Source organism: Rhinatrema bivittatum, chromosome 14 (assembly GCF_901001135.1).
Source record: "Rhinatrema bivittatum chromosome 14, aRhiBiv1.1, whole genome shotgun sequence".
NCBI classification, from domain to species: Eukaryota; Metazoa; Chordata; class Amphibia; order Gymnophiona; family Rhinatrematidae; genus Rhinatrema; species Rhinatrema bivittatum.
Window position 1 is genome coordinate 27,337,601 of NC_042628.1, and position 17,928 is coordinate 27,355,528.

At 41.8% G+C, this 17,928-nt stretch overlaps 1 protein-coding gene across 2 annotated transcripts in view; it reads left to right on the forward strand.

The window, feature by feature from the left end:
- Positions 1–855: 855 nt before the first annotated feature.
- TMEM114 (transmembrane protein 114) overlaps positions 856–17,928 on the forward strand; it is a 68,101-nt gene continuing 51,028 nt past the window's right edge. For both annotated transcript variants that reach the window (XM_029577203.1, XM_029577205.1), the window contains exons 1-2: positions 856–1,039; positions 1,261–1,341. In XM_029577203.1, the coding sequence (XP_029433063.1) occupies positions 856–1,039; positions 1,261–1,341 (265 nt within the window). The remainder of the gene's footprint in view (positions 1,040–1,260; positions 1,342–17,928) is intronic.

Genomic DNA, 17,928 nt, shown 5'->3' on the forward strand with positions numbered 1-17,928 from the left:
GAATCAATAAATGATCTGCAGAAACTCGTAGTCATTCGGGTGGTTCTTCTGCAGATTTCGCCAGAAACTGGCAAATAAAAGATCCAACACAAATTCAGCAGAGCTGCAGATAAATTGAATCAGTTTAGGAACTTCTTTTACAGAAGCTCACAAACTCTTTGAGAAATTGGCATAAACCTGCTCAACACCCGAGCAGCAGCTGTGAAGATGTTATTGGGAGGTGCTTTATTTGTGCACCGTGAATTATAAATGATTCATTGCTTCTCCTAGCCTTTGCTTGCTTGCCATTGCTTCTTGCAGCCCCCCTCCCCCTCCCCTGACATGGTTATGGCTGATAACACTGCCATGGAAAACAGCTGCATTCTTTGGCATCCCCAAGCCTCACTGCCTGCCTTAACAGTGATGGGTACAGGTCTTGCAGCCGGAGCTCCTTTCTCACTGCTGGTAATAAAAGTGCATGCTGCACGCTGGGAGGGGGAACCCAGAAAAATACATGATGGCAATTTTCACAAGCAGGAAAACTTGTAACGCTGCTTTTCAGCACAGGTAAGCCGTCTGCTGTTTTTTCTCTGCTCATCTCTCTCCCGTGTGAGGGGGGGAGGGGGGGGGGGACCAACAGTTGCTGGAGCTCAGAAATCACCACCCAGCTTGTTGGAGCTGACAGACAGAGCGCCAGCGGCTAGACAGCAGCAGCAGCAGCAGCAGAGGGGGATGTTTGGAGCCTTAAGGAAAGGCTCCCGAGGCTTGGAAGAGCAGATCTGACTCCAAGGTGCTGATTTTGCGTTGCCTGCTCCCTCCTTTTTGGACCCGCAGAGGCTGCTACGACGTGGTGCCTTGACAGATCGGCGTTCCACCATGAAACTCAAACTGAGCATCCTGTCCCTCTTTGTGGCGCTGGTTGGCATTTTAAGCTTCATTTTTCTGGTGGTTGCGATCGGTACTGATTTCTGGTACCTCATTGACGCTTCGAAGCTGGAGAAATCTGGCAATTACTCGGATCCGCTGAGCTCGCACTCCGGACTGTGGAGAACTTGCCGATGTAAGTGCTTACTTTACCTAATGCTACGTCCCCGGGGGCAGATTTGCACGGGGAACTTTGTTTGCATTAATAAGCTAGAAAGACATTTCTGTGGAGAAAATATTGTACAGAACGTTTACCTGTCAGGTAAACGTTTACCTGTCAGGTAACCATGCTTGCACATCATCAGAGGTAGCAACTTCTAAAACTCATTTGCATTTGTGTTCTTTTTCTTTCCTTAGTTCAGAGCAAATGTTTCCCCCTGACTAACCCCTTCTGGCACGGGAATATAAGCTTCACCGACTCGCAGAAACAACTTTTAAGTGAGTAGAACTTTTTTTTTTTTCTTTCGGCTTCTTCATAAAAAGAGAGGCTTCAGTTTTCCATAGGTAGCAAAGGGACCCCTGGAGCCAGAGCCCCGTGATTGGGCAGAGGACCTCACGTGACCGCGGATCTCACTAGAATTCGAGAGCTTTCTGACTCATTTTGAAGAAAAAAAAAGTCTAGCTTTCTTTTTTTTTTTTTTTTTGCTCTCTCTTTCCTCTCCCCCAAACTGGCATTTTACAAGCCCAGATGAGCTGGTCTTGGATGAACAACAGTACCACAGATTTTACTGGGCTTCCTGGTCAGGGGTTAAACTCTTCTTCCCTGTTCACGTTTATTTCAGAACTTTTCAAACCTCCCCATAAAATATGTTATTCCTAAAAAGCGCCTGGAATGTCCGGATAAGACAAGGTCGCACCTCGTTCATGCTGGAGGAATGCAGGTGACGAGTCAGACCAATCTGGTACAACAGAGGCTGTAAAAGGGCTGCACGCCGGATAAGTCTGGGTTGGAACTTTAGAAATAGCACAAGAGATTTGTTTTCGTTTTCTTGTGGCACATGCCTGGTGAAAACTGGGCACATGTATTCCAACCTACTAGATTGCTAAACCTTTCCGTATCGCAGTGACAGTGTCCAGCATTCAGAATAACTGAAAACAAGGTCGAGCTGGTGATATCGGTCCTTTGCAGGCAGCTTGTTGTTATCTTAATGAGAGTACTGTAGTATCGACATCTCCCGTCAGCCTGACCGGTGCATTCAGAAATAAAGGCTTGTGCTGCCATTAACGTTCAGGTGCATTCCCTTTTGGTTCTTTGTCGCCCCTTCTCAGGTAACTGGCAGTAATCTGACCTGCATGGACAGGCATTTCTCTTAAGTACACAACTGGAATGAAAGCATAATCTGAGTTATCTTTAGATTTTTGTGTTTATGAAAATATAGGCTGCCTGATTTTAGACGAAAAGTGGATTGTTTAGAGCATGCATATGACTTAACAAGGTTTTGAAAAGGTTTTGTTTTTCTTTCAGGGAAATACGATAAATGTTCTTACAAGTCTGTGTGTCCATTCTTCCAAGGTCTCACCGAGAAGGCCCTGAATCCTAATGAACAATAACAGCTATGCATTTTTTTTACTTTGTTTGCTGTGACAAAAGACATCTGTCTTTCCTGGGACTAACATGACAGAAGGCGATTTTAGCCAGGGACGATTTTCCTAGGCAAAGGATTTATGGGGAAAATGGTAAACAATATGTCCGCCATCAAGTTATAGCAAGAGAAAAAAAGTGCTTGTGTTAAAGTGGACTTGAATGTGCCCCTTTGACTTGGAACTGACAGTGAGAAGCCTTCTGGCAATATTTCAGAAATGTAGAAAGAGATGAAAGGATGATGATACCAGCAGGAAGTTTTGGATCTGGTCTGATGATAATAAATCTATTTTCCCTTAGCCATGAAGTAGCCCATTCAGATATGTAGTTTTATTTTCTAGGATTTCATTTTCATATAATTACAGTTGTCTTAGGTGGTGGTGGTGGGCAGGTGGGCAAGATCCATGGCCACCGAGGGTAACATGGTGGTGGTGGTGGTGGTGGGGGGGGGGGGGGGGCAGGTGGGCAAGATCCATGGCCACGAGGGTAACATGGTGGCGGGACCCTCTCATTCGTGAACACTGGCCCTTGCTGTTGTACGTTGCATTTTTAGTAGTTTGCTGTAAACTGCTTTGTGTCACAGTTTCCGATACTAAGGCAGTCTATAAATGAAAAACTGAAATGAAATATGATAAGCTACCCATTCTCGTTCATCCTGCCCACATTGCCGCCCTAGAATATATATCCTGGCTGCCAGACATAGAATGTCACCGCCCTTTGGCTATTACCCACCACAGTTTTTCTCAGCTTCTTCCATTGAACCCTACCCTCCTAGGCAGCTGAGCATGCAATATCCCCTTTTAAGTTTATACCCAGCACCCTTTCTCTCCCATTTCCCACAATAATCCCAACAGCTGCTACCTGAACAACCAGCAAATATTGTAATATAGTAAATAATGGCAGATAAAGAGCATCTGCCCAAGTTGCCTTCATTTCTGGTTCTCTATGACTTTGGGTAGAAAAGCATTTCCACCCCCCAACCCCCAGTCTATTACCCGATTTCTCAACCCTGTTCCCCCTATCTATGTCCTAGCTATGTTTACATTTTGTCACAGTATAACTCAAGTACAGAGAAACTTGAGACTGTTGAGTCTTTAAACTGTATATAATATCTCTTGCCCCGTGACTCATCCAATATAGTGCAGAAATCTTCATTAGTTCTATGCTTAGTACCGCTCACACTTTGATAGCTTTATTAAGATCTTTCATCGAACAGGATATTGGTTTCATGATCAGCTCCTATCCATAGCGTTTTAATTATCACAGAAATACTGGCTATAGTATGAGCACTGAATATATGTTTGAATCCCTTCCTAGGGAAAGGAAAAATGTGTGTCACATCTATTTGAGATAATCTTCCCGAATGAATATGACATGACTATGACAGAAATGACGTGGTGTCTGCTGCCTTCTTATTGCAGTTGTAAGATGACTGACCTAGTAGTGTTCTACGGCCCTCACAGATGGCTTCATTATCTTGAATCCTTTATCGGAAGACTTTCAAAGAGAGCATGGCTTCTGCTGGGTGGAATGCACTGCAATTAGAAACAAATCCCTTACGTTGTCTATCAAGACAAGAGGGACGATTTTCATGTCAGCATGCTAGTACAACGGGGTAATAAAGGACCATTTGTTTCTTTATAATTATGTATATTACTGAGTGAAATAAATTACATCTTAAGTTACAATTTCTCAAAAATGTTTAGGAAGGAATCATTAAGAGTTTTTATGTGCCAAAGAATACTGACACACATTACAGTTAGTCTTAAAATGCTCTGTTTTAATGACAGTGTTAATAGCTTTTGTTAATCTTAAATTTATCTATTTAATTAATATAACTCATTTTACGATTTAATTTGAGACAATACAATATAGCACTTTGAGGCAATGTTATTTTTCCTGCTTCTGTCAGGAGCTATCACATGGGGCCTATTTGCAATGGAACCAAACATATATACTCAAAATCAAATGATTGATGCTGATTTTCAAAGGATTTAGGTGCTTAACTTTTGGAGTTAGGATCTTAAATTGTGCCTTTTGAAAATTTACTAGGGCTGAGTATTTAAGCTCCTCTTTTCACTAGGTGCTTATATTAGCGAACATCCTCCTCAGATTCCCCATTACCTCACATTCCATCCCCCCTTGCCCTAGCCTAACCACTGCCATCCTTGACTGCCTCGACCTTACCTCCTCCAAGGAAATTGAATCACTTCTTAAAATGATTAAACCTGCATCTCACCCCACAGATTCCATCCCCACTAAAGCACTCCTATCGATTCCCAACACCATCGCCAAACCTTTAGCTGACATCATTAATTGCTCCGTCTCCTCCGGCTTAGTCCCAGACACACTCAAGCAGGCAGTGGTCAAACCCCTGCTCAAAAAACCATTGTTAGACCCTAACGACCCATCTAATTTCTGTCCTATCTCAAACCTCCCATTTATCTCTAAAATCATGGAAAAGGTAGTCAATTCCCAACTCATGGACTACCTTGAAAACAACAATATCCTTCACCCTTCACAATTTGGTTTTCGCAAGCACTTCAACCCTGAAACCCTCTTATTCACCCTCTCTGACCACCTCATCAGAGGCATGTACCAAGGTCACTGCTACTTTCTTGCCCTTCTCGATATTTCCTCTGCTTTGGACACAATAAGCTGTAACCACCTCCTCTCCCGCCTAGCCGACATAGGCATCTCAGGTTCAGCCCTCCAGTGGTTTAAATCCTACCTGTCTAATAGATAGTTCTCAGTCAAAATAGGCAATGCTGAATCCACTCATTACTCCCTCTCCCAAGGAGTCCCACAAGGCTCCTCCCTCTCATCCACCCTATTTAATATTTATCTTACACCGCTCTGCCAGCTTCTTTCCGATCTTGGCCTCAAGTTCTACCTATATGCCGATGACGTCCAAATCATCATACCAATCCATGACTCTATTTACTGTTCTCTAAAACTCTGGGAGAAATGCCTTGCTTCCATTAATACCCTACTCACTAATCTCCACCTTGCCCTAAACACCACCAAAACTGAACTGCTCCTCATATCTCAACACCAAATCCCCAAACCCTCCCTTGCAAACGACCCGGCATTTAGTTCCATCTCCGCTCAGCCCTTTATACGAGACCTCGGTGTCCTTATTGACCAGCAATTGAACCTAAAGAAATACATCAACACAATCCTCAAGGAAGGTTTCTTTAAGCTCAATGTTCTAAAAAAACCTAAAACCCTTACTTCATACCCATGATTTCCGTACTGTCATTCAGGCCACCCTCTCTTCTAAAATGGACTACTGCAACTCCTTTCTCCTAGGGCTCCCCTACTCTACCATAAAACCGCTTCAAATGCTCAAGAATGCGGTAGTGAGGACCATCACAAATGCCTGTAAATCAGCCCACATCACCCCCATCCTTAAAGACCTCCATTGGCTCCCAGTTCCCTCACGCATCCTCTATAAAACCCTTACTATTATTCATAAATCCATCTACAGACACAATTCCAAGTGGCTTGATGAACCTTTCCGCCTTATACGCTCTAACCACCCCACCAGAGCAACCAATAAAGGAACCCTCCATGTGCCATCCCTCAAAAAGGCACACCTCACCTCCATGAGGGATCTTACCCTCTCCATTGCTGGTCCTACCCGATGGAACTCACTACCTACAAACCTCTGACTTGAGCCTTGCACCATCAAATTAAAAAATACATTGAAAACTTGGCTCTTCAAGCAGGCTTACCCAGATTAGATCCTCTGCGCCATTATCCCTCTGCTGCATTAGTACTTGACCTGAACCTATGTATAAAGTTTTTTACATTGTTCACTTGTTATCTTATACAATTTGTTGCTCTTGTTTGCTAATTGTCGGCCACTCCTCTCCCTTTCTCTCTGTTGTCCCACCCCCAGTACTTGTTTGATGTATTTTCCACCTTCAGTTTGGATGTAAACCGGTATGATGTAACCACTAATACCGGTATAAAAAAAAAAACCAAACCATTAAATAAATAAATAAATAAATAACAAGCTAGGTAGACAGTGCATTGTACAAATCAACTCCTCTTGTACCTGTCATCAATTAAAATGACAGAAAACCTTCAGTGATGTGAACTTTCCTGTTCATAGCTCCTACTATGTATGTAAAACCATCCCCTAAACCTACCCCATCCCCCTAAACCCCACTCTGAGTTAAAAGTGCCCCCTCTTACAGTGGTATAAATAGTAGAGTGACATATTGGTCTCTCTCTCTCTCTCTCTTTCTTTCTTTCTCTCTTTCTCTTTCTTTTCCTGATAACTCACCTGTGGTATATTAATCAGCGAAGGGAGCAGGAAAATTAGCCTAACCATGCCCCCTTTGTTAGTGCGGGTGCTATTTCTGCTATATTTATAGCATTTTGATAAATCTAGGAGTGATTGAGGCATACATTTTCAAATATAAGAGCCCGCTTTATCCAGTGCAAGGTGTAGGTTGTATATCAGTGCACTCTTCTATGTTATGTTGAGTGGGTGATGATTGTGTATTGGAGTGCTGGTTGATGTAGAAGGATCCCTTGAGTCCTAGATGGTGGAAGTAGATATCAAGTTCACCTCAGAATTGTATTGTCTGTATAGAATTGGTGGGGCAGAAGGAGAATTCCTATGTGAAGACAGATTCTTCAGCCTGGCTGATTGGACAGACTGACAGTGTTGGTGGAGAAGTCCAGGGTGTCCATTATAAGGGAGTTTCCATAAAGAATTTCCCTTTGAAAATCAGCTTACAAGTATCCATGGGCTTGCAAGCACCAATGGGAGTTTGGAAATTGCTCTCAACAAGAGCTAAATCTTTCTTAGAGATGACATTGACCATAATACTGTCACCAAGATCTGCTGCAGTTGTTATTGGAAACATTTCTATTGAACCTTTTGTTAATTATTCATGCCAAACAGTTAATTTAACAGTGACGACAATAGGAATCGGATAAAAGCAAGCCCTTTATTAAAACGCCCGACTCTGGCCGAGTTTCGCTCCCTTGCACAGAGCTGCCTCAGGGGCAAATTTCATTCAACCAGGACTTGAAATAGTCAGTAGAAGATATCGCATTGATAATCAGCGTTGATGATTTCACACCAAAACAAATGGGTTTTCTCTAATTCACATAGCGATGCTATGTGATGCCGGCAATGAAGTAAAAAGCGTTCAATATATATCAAATCCAAAATAACGGCATCACATAGCATCGCTATGTGAATTAGAGAAAACCCATTTGTTTTGGTGTGAAATCATCAACGCTGATTATCAATGCGATATCTTCTACTGACTATTTCAAGTCCTGGTTGAATGAAATTTGCCCCTGAGGCAGCTCTGTGCAAGGGAGCGAAACTCGGCCAGAGTCGGGCGTTTTAATAAAGGGCTTGCTTTTATCCGATTCCTATTGTCGTCACTGTTACACAGCTCACTGGATCGGCTACCGCTTTGTTTTTTGAAACAGTTAATTTAGACCTAAATCCATCCAGTTTAAAAAGGCTAGAAAGAAGATGCAGATACCCTCTCTATAAATAATGTGTCTATCTCTTAATGTATTCAAATGCATATCAGTGTATGTTTATATCAGTATTTTGTAATATTTATAAATGTTTTGCAGATATAAATGTTTTGCAGATATATATATTTACTTGCCATTTTAGAACATGACCAATAATTGCTTCCATTTTATGAATTGTTTTAATTAATATTAGCAATCATGCATGTTATTATCTTCACTAAAATGTTAGTCATTTTTATTACCGTATATATGTGTACTCATAGCAGTATCAAATGTTCCAAAGAATTTACACTCTAAGGGTTTATGAAGCATTAAGTATCTCTGTGTTAAATCATCTAATGGTCATTTGAGTTCTGAGTGAGCTAATCAAATATGCCCATTTACATTCTTATATGCTTTTTGATCTTCTTCAAATAGCAAGATAGTTATGGCTGAATAGGGTTCCAATTTCAACACAGAAAGATAAGCATCTTTTTCAAGGATGCATCAACCCCAGGTGTGGAGGGAGGTTGGGAGAAGCAAAATATGCACAGAAGGTTTGATTTCTAAATCTCCATGCTTTCTTCCCACTGCAGACTTTGCCCGCAGTTAAAGCAGATTGCAATATTTGTGATAGACCTTGCCAAAGCTAATTTTCAAAGGGAAATTATGCAGGTAGTTTCCCTTTGAAAATTCACTTGAAGGGTGTCATCGTTGGGGTTTTGATAATTGTGCCCTACAATTAAATTGAAGGTTTATTATCATCTGTCTGGATTAGGTGTGAACAAGTAGAACTAACCCCTATTACTATATGGTAAATCTTTTTGTATTATTATTAATGCATTCTCTACTGCTCGCTCTGGAACAGTGGTGATATTTCACTGCAAACGGATTTTGATTAATACCTTCGGTAAAAGCAACAATAGCAATTTTATAATAAAACGAGCCTGGTTTTAGATTTAGTATTGCATCTCCTTGGATAATTGGAAAAAAAAATGGCATCATATGTTACTCCTTGTAGATATGAATATAAATGCAGGCTCAAATGAATGCCAGATATTTAACTATAACCCACCATTTATAGGTATACTACCATAGGCAAACAAGACCCTCTCTCTGGCTTTCCTTCACATGCTCCCCCTTACAATAATGCTGAACAGATACAAAATTGGGTTAATTGGGTTAATAAAGGCTCAGTCCAAGCCCACTATACAATAACAACCGTGCAAATCCACAACACATTCTCCCTACTCCTGGCCTCAGGAAATCTGCCGTATCCCAGCAGCCCACTGCCAACAGCTCAGTAAGGCTTCCAAAGCCGCTCCAGCATACCTCCAACACAAAGCAAACCAATCCTGTCACATCCCACCCAACAAGATAGGACCTGAAGTCTGGCCAGTGACCTCACTGGCCTGCTGCTGCCTTGGGTAACAGCTCTCCCTATCTACCAGTGGTTCCAACATTTGAGCTAAAGCCCCTTCTGAGTTAACCCGGGCTCAGGTTACCTGCAACTGTGACATGAAAACAGAATATAACAATGCACTGAAAGGGAAAGAGGGCTAGGAGATACCAGGGCAGTAGAAGAGTGAATGAGGACAGAAGGGGGGGGGGAAGGGGTTAGAAGGAGAGATGATTGCTCCACCCAAGATCTGTACCCCACATGGAGCGTGACCATAACCAGGGGTCAGCCAAACCCCTGCTTGATTCAAAATCTCCATAAGGGCAGAAGAATGAGGCCACAGCCCTCAGAAAAGCAAGCGGGGGAGGCTAGACCTGGTGCCAGGTTAACAACAGAAGGTCGGAAACTTCGCCCCCCACTGCCTCAAACGTCTAAAAGCATATATCAAAAAGTGATGTTATATGTAAGAAAAATATATACCAAGGAATGCAAAATATAAAATAATTGCAGATACAGTAGAAGTGGTTTGGTCCAGTATAGCTGCCTTTTGAAAGCATAGGTTGGAACAGCTCTCAACACTGCAGGGAAGAGGGTGCATTTATTAAAGATTTGCTTCAGTTGGGATATTTTCATTTGTAAATCTGGAGCAATGTTTCTACAGGTGCAAAACTGTACAATTTGGGCTCGCTTTTTTCAAATCTGCTCCTTCATATTGGAAAATCCAGTTTGACCTAAAATATAAAGGGGCTGCAGATGTGGTTTGGTCAAATCCAAAGGTAAATCATGGGCCGTGCAGAGAATCTTAACATTTGCATAAAGACTGCCCTGCCTGGTTTTGTTTCTTTCCTCTTCTTTTCCTCTTCATAGATCTCGGGGACACCTTCAGTAGTTTGGTTGCCTCATATGTGTGCATTGAAATATTTTCACCTGGCATGACTAACTTAATGCTGTCAGAAAGTAGGCTTTTGAAATGGACTCAATGGATTTGCTAGAACTAATTAAACATTAGAAAATAGAATATGCATGGCAGCCAATCAGCTTCAGTCCCTAGTGGGCATTAGCTGAAGTTCACCGAAGGTCCAAACTTGACAGCTGATTAGAAGTTGATAAGTAAACAGAGCTTCCTTTCAGGCAATAACATGCAGGATTATGTTTTGTTTTCTAACAGTGATGGAATCCTTCTTGGCGGCAGACTCTCTAATATCATACAACTGCCCTCTCCAGCTCATTAGATACCCTGCTCTGTGACTCAGGACTTTTAACTTTCAGTGCAGGCAATTATCTGCTATTGCAGTGCACTTCCCAAAGGGTTCTGTTGCTTCAATCGAAATGGCTGGAACTTGCCCAATTCATGTTTCAGATAAAATGGAGATTTTGGCAGTAGGGAAGGTTTCTGAGAATCCGTTAATGATACATATGCAGCCTGTACGAGAAGATCATATGCTAGGCATTTTGCCTAAGCTCCAAATTAAGGCTGCTTGTTCTTTTGGAGGCTTTTGGAGGCCAATTGTGTCAAACGGCATATATGCCCTTTTTTTGAATGTGAGCGCATTCAAAATTGTAGGATTGTCTCTAGTAACGGGAATTCTGGATTGCTGCAGTGTTTTGTTCATGGAACTAACTGTTCATCTCAATCATAAATTGCAGTTAATCCAGAATAGTGTGGCCTAGTTAGTATGTGGAAAATCTAGAAGGGAGAGTGTTTTAACCATTGTTTTCCTTATTGCACCGGTTGCCAATAGCTGAGAGAGCAAGGGTTAAATTGCTGACTTTCTTGTTTCGTTGTAGGAGGGCCAATGTTCCTACATACCTGTGTCGCAAATTGGCTTGGTATAAACCTGGTCGAGTGCTCAGATTTTCCCCAGGTCTTCACGTGATGCCATCCCAGGGCTATAGGTTTAAAATTAGCCACTCTTAGAAACGGGCCATGTACAGTTGCAGCATCTCAGGCCTGGAATTCACTTCCATTTCTGGTTAGGAGTGAATTGAATTACTTACAGTTTCAGAAGTTGATCAAGACCCATCTCTTTCCTTGTAAGGATTAATGAGGGAGGTTGTATATAGCTGCTAATGTAGATGTTGCAGTTGATCGTGTGAAAAAAGGTGGGGATTGTAGCAAGGCGGAGGGATGTGAACAGAGCTAGAAAAGGGACTGCAAGAGTCCCCTGGGGGTGCCGTAGGCAGTCAGATGTTTGTTGTTTGTTTGTGTTTTTTTTGTCTGGTTTTGATATGAAGAGAGATTATAAACCGTTTTTATTGTTGTAACTTTTTATGTGATATATACATTTTATAAACAAATAATTGTAGTTAAAATCTTTTTACAGTAAAGCTATTAAAATGGCCTGTTTTTATAGAAGACTGAAAATCAACAGTGGTGCTTAAGTATTTGAATCAGGGACTAGGTTCTGTTTAATATCAACAGGAGCTTTTATGGTCACATTTTTTTTGGAGCAGTTTAATCTACTGCTTGAACAGAAAATTGTAGCCTAATCTTCAAGCAAACAAGAAGAAGAGCCAGAGAAATTAACCAGATTTTATTTTTAACTTTATGCAAATACAAAGTGGAGCCATGAATTGTGCCTTAATTAAAACTGGAACCATGAAGGGTTGGGATTAGAGCTGGAGGACAAAAAAAAATGAGAGCACATGTTTAACTTGTATCCAATGTATAGACACAAGAGGCAATTCTGAATAGCCCAAGTATTGTAGCTGCAAAGGCCATAGGTACTTTTTATCCATGGATATTGTAATTAATTTTTCATGAGTAGTTTTCTTTGGAAAATGACCAGTCCTTGGGTTAAAGGTACCTGCAGACTTTGTACCTGAAATTTTTAACAGGGAAAAGATTTGCTGGGAGAAAAGAACATAGATTTGAAAGTTACATCGGGTGTCTTATTTCCCTAACCCCCCCTCTCCCCACACTGGGAATACCTCCCTTCAGTCTGGCTAGAAGTATTCAATGCCGTGGAAGCCAGAGCATACTTTTAGCTAGGCAGAATGGAGTTTTAAAAAGGCTGTTTTACCTCTATAAAAGGCCTTGAAATTGTCCTAAAAAAAACAAACATATTTGCTTTAAATTATTCACAACCCTTGCTAGAGTCGCAGATATAAATTGTCAACTGTTGTATCCCAATGCCTGGATATAAGAAGGAACGGCACTTTATGTTTATTTCACAGAAAGCATTTCTTAAGACACCTCAGTAGAAATCCAGTAGTAACCCTAAGAATACATTTGACCAACAGCTAAAATGACCTTAGCTCCTGGTCATAAGGAACAGCCTGAACCAGTCCTGGTGTCGTCGCACTGCACCTCAGATTTGCCATAGTTCCATGGAGATCACTGTCATGCTAGGAAGCAACAAATCTAGAGTCTCCCTAGCACTGGAGTGCCAGACATGTGATCACATGTAGTCCCTTAGGGTATTCAGAATGAGACGCCATGCAACAAGCACTGGGGGGCAGCATGATTAAATAGTTCCCCCTTCTGGAATAGCTCATTCACCTGGAAGCAGTAACAACCTATCCCTAAAAAGTGAGTGCAATGGGGGGTGGATTCAGGGTAGGGCTACACAGTTTGGGGTCCATATTTAGTGGCATTTAGCCGGATATCTTTTGAGTTATCCAAGTGAATAACGACTTCTGAATATTTTCGCTACCTATCCGGCTAAAGTTTGGCCAGGTAACATTAGGGGCGTTCCGAAGCGGGGTTAAATTAGTCGGAAAATTTATCCAGCTAATTTTGATATTCAGAGTTATCCGTGATTTCTCAGTTTGTGTTTCTTTGTGACCCTAAGGTTCTGTGCACGTTCTCAGTCTCAATATTATACTTTTCTTCTTTATTAGCCGGCTAACTCTGATCATGTAGCCCTAAACTGAGCAGAATAAACGTATCCAGCTAACTTTATGATAGTCGGGTATATTCAAAGGTGCAGCTATTTCGCCAAAGTTAGCCGGATAAAATTCTCTGGTTAATTTTAAAAGCCAGCCAGTGGCCCTTAGCACAGGATATCTTGTTCTCTTCATCTGGATGGAGGTGTTTACTTTCTCTTTTGCTCTTGTAGCCAGTTCCTGCCATTTCAGAGTCTGTCCACGTCTTCCCATGCTTCTTGAACATTTTTCACATGAATGGTTTTCCTGATCACATTAAAGATAATGCTAAACAGGTAACCCCAGTGATACTGGACCATCTCCTTGTTTGATTTCAAAATAAAATCTTTCCTTTTTCTTACTCTGTTCTAGCAGAGTAGCTCATTAAATATTTCCACCTTTACACGAGTAATTTGATAGTGTTCATAATTTTTTGAGGATCTTTGTTTTTTTTCCCTTTGAAGTAGTGCATGCACGAAATTGTACCTCGTGGTTTCTCAGTTGTGTCTCTTTGTGACCCTAAGGTTCTGTGCACTTTCTCAGTCTCAATATTATATTTCTTTCATCTATATTATTTTGGCTGGAAGTCCCTTTGTAAAGTCCATTTCATTGCCACCTTCTAAGCCCTGTGACATTCTCCTTATCTGGATATTATTTCCTTGGTTTTTTTTTTTTTTTTCTGTATGATCATCTTTAATGCTTTGTTCTCTGCTTACTATTTATGGGAGCAATTTTGAAACTGCTAAGGAGGTTGCAGGCCCATGGGTACTTTCTGCCCTAAGACCTATATGCTCATTTTCAAAGGGAAACTCACTGCAAAGTTTTCCTTTGAAATGGCAAGTCGGCAAGGGAACGTGGCTACTTTTATGTATCTGTGTGTTTTGCACGTGCTGTGGAGCAGGGGCAGCCGCACACGTTAAAGTATGGGCAGAGGTTTGAAAACAAAATCCCCATGGGTCCACTTTCCTCCATAAAATAAAAGTGCACAGTGCCGTGAAACAATGCGTGCTTTTCTACCCCCATTAAAAGGTGAATTTTGACAGCCCGATGCGTGCCCAGATTAGGGAATGTGAGAATATGTCGGGCTCGAGTGCACTGAGCGGATAGTAAAAGCCACCCGGATGTACACGTAAATACCACTGCGTGCACATCTTGGAACTTCTCAAAAGGGGCGGGGCATGAGCAAGGACTGGGCGGGGCATGGGCATTCTGGGACTTAAAATTAGAAATTTGCCGATAAATTCTTATGTGAACTGGTGTGTGCTAAGGCGCCCCCCTGCAGCGTAACTTTTCTTCTGTTATGGATGGTGTGTACGTGCCCCCCCACCAAAAAAATAATGAGCCATTTCAGAGGGATTTAAAAGGTCTGGCATAACTGGGGAGGGGATGTACATGGGGTTTGCACCCACTTAAAATTCAGCGTACATGGGTGCATGGCCAGGTTATTGTATAACATGCGTGCTTATGCATGCATATGTTATAAAATAGTTGCATCTCTGGGCACGGGTCAGCAAATACACACATATGTGTGCCTGCATGCTGCTTTAAAAATTACCATCTAAGGGGTCGATTTTAAAAGGCATGTGCGCGCATCCATGTGCACGCGGTTCCCGGCACACGTACATGGACGTGTTTCTTTCCATGGACTTTTTTTTCCCCTATGGATCCTACGGTAGGTAAATTCCCAAATGGACCTATCTATCTAATTCAAGTTTGAATTAAACTGTATATCAAACCCCTAAGCACAACTGCATCCCCCACCTTATATGTGGATGAATTTTAATTTCCCTGCAAATTCCAGGAATTTAGCTTAGTTAGATATAACTTGACTCATCTAAGAATGGGAGGTTCTTCTCTTTGTTTTGAACAGATGTTTTAATTCCATGGCACCGTCACTCTAATTACTTCAAATGCAAATCTAAGGGCGTCTTAAAAAAGGATGCGTTTTATTTAGTTAATTTTTACTTTTATTCTGCCCTCTGTTTTCTCACACTTGTAGCTTTCCTGTTACTTTTGCATTTCATAGCCACATTTATATTGGCAAAGAAAATGAGTGCAAAAGTGAAGAATCACGATTTGTTATTGAGGCACTGTTGACATCGGATTTCATGAATAGAAAATCCTGCTATTTGAAGTTCAAGGACAATGGCAGCTTTCCCATTGTCTGGACGTCTGGATTATTTTGTGTTCGTATAGTCTCTCTTCAGTTCACACGAGGTCATGGCTTACCCAAGAGGTGCTGAGCTGCAGTGGTTGACCTGCTGTTGGAAATATCTTAGTCCAGTACATTCAGCAGAGCACAGAAGAAGCCCTTCAGTTACCTCACTTTTAGTTAATATATAATATGTTTTAGTTATTATAATCCAGAGACTGTGGTTACTGTCCTTCAGTTATAAATGGGAAGAAAAAATATTGGCAATTTCAACTTCTGGGAGAGGCTTAAAATTACATTATCACAAGCAATTTTCCCCTTAGTGCTCAAGGGAATTTGTTTTGAATTAAAGCAACCCACGTTGCTCAATGTTTTAATTATAACTCTGGAGTTCTCTATAATACAGTTTTTAATCTATTGGAAGGAATTATATTATTCATTATATCAAGGGATTCACCTATATGGCAACGCGCTCAAAGTTATTTGTTCGTGGAAGTAAGACAGTAGCCTCCCACCGGAAAGAAATATAATTAAAAACTATCGTTTCCCCCCCCCCCTTTATGGGGGCGATTTTAAATGCCCTGTGTGCGCAAATACCGGAAGATACGCTTGCAGCCGGGCCGCAACGCGCCGAGCGCGTTTTCAGAGCAGCCCGGCCGCGCGCGTATCTCCCGATGGGCATGGAAGTGCCGGGTTTTTCAAAAGGGGGAGGGCGGGGGGTTGTCCCGCTGAAGCACGTGCCCGCCAGCTGCCGGCGCGCGGAACTTACTTCGGCTCCTGAGAGCAACTAAGTATAAAAACGAAAAAAAATTCGATTTTAGTCAGGTGGGGAATAGGGGTCAGGGCTGAGAGGTTTAGGGAAGTTCCCTCCCAGTCCGCTGCTTTGGGAGGGAACTGGGGACGGCCTGATTGTGTCGCCGTGGGCTTTTAAAGAAAACCCCCCTCCCCCCACTTGCGCATGTGCATGCTGATATAAAATCGGGCGCGGGTATCGGATTTTATAACATGCGCGTGATGATGTGCAGGTGTCATAAAATCGGTGCGTCCATGGGATGATAGGGTTGACGGGCCAAATGCAGCCATTCATTTGCATACTCCTCAGTGAAATTTACATTCTGCTAATAAAGGCTTGCTGACAGTCCCCCCTCAGAGCCATTTCAGTCGCTGGTCCTAAACCGTAGAACTCACTGCCCGAGGAATTAAGGTCGCAACAAGACTTTTCTGTTTTTAAGAAAGGATTGAAGACATGGCTTTTTAAATTAGCCTATGAGACTAATGTTTAATTAAGGCTTTTATACTGGCTGGCATGACGTGTTGGAAACTGGATTATTATTCGAGGTGTTTGACTTTTATTTTAACATATTTAATTTTCTTTAATTTTAAGTTCTTCATCGTCATCTGATTCATTTTATTTTCAATTTTATGGTTTTTTTTTACCTTGATTGCTTGTTTTATTGATGTTTATTCACTAGTATCCCCCCAATTTTATGTATTTACCATTGTGTTTTTATTTATTTTCTATTGTAAACCGTTGTGATTGATTACAGAACAGTGGTATATAAACCCAATAAATAAATAAAATAAATAGTTTGGGGGTTTAGGAAGTCCTCTTCCTTATTGGGCCAAAGTGGAAACAAACTTGAGGAAACAGGTGAATGCATTGGCACGCGTATCTACTAAACCCCTCCTCCCCACTTACGTGTTCGGGTAGCATAGACGCGCATGTATGCATGCATGTTATAAAATCGCTGCGTCCATGTGTACGTGCACATGTGCGCCTAAGTGCGGGTCATACATGTTACCTTACAATTCTCAAGGTGTGTTCGCACCATGGATCTATACAAAGGCATTATGATATTCCCAGTTTTTGTTCCCTGTTCCTTTCAAAATAATTCCAAACATTTTATTTGCCTTTTTGACCCCCGCCACACACCGAGCCAAAGATTTCAAGGTATTGTCCACAAGGATGGTGACTCCTAACATGGAACCCAGCTTCATGCACCTGAAGTTGGGATTATTTTTTGCCTACATGCATTGCTTTCCACTTGTCTACATTAAATTGCATCTGTCATTAAGAAGCCCAGGCTCCTAAGTCTCAGAAGGTGCTTCTGCAGTTCTTCACAATCTGCTGCAGTTTTAACAAGTCAAATCTGTTTTTGTGCCATCTGCAAATTTGGTCACCTCACTTCTTGTTTTCTCCATTTCATTTATGAATATGCTAAATAGCACAGGTCCCAGTACAGGCCCCCCTGGGGCACTCCACTATTGTCGCGCGGAACTTATCTCTGCTCTTTAGAACACGTAAGTAAAAAAAAACACAAAGACATTTGAAAAGTTGGGGAGGAGAGGAGAGGGGAAAAGGTAGGAAGGCCAGGTAGGGGTGTAGGGAAGTTGCCTTCCAGTCCACTCCTTTATTGGAGCGGACTGGGAGGGAACTGGGAAAAAAGGCAAATTGCGTCGCCGTGCGTAATTTTAAAACCCTCCCGCCCGCACATGCGCGTGCGGATATTAAAATCCGGCGCGCATGTG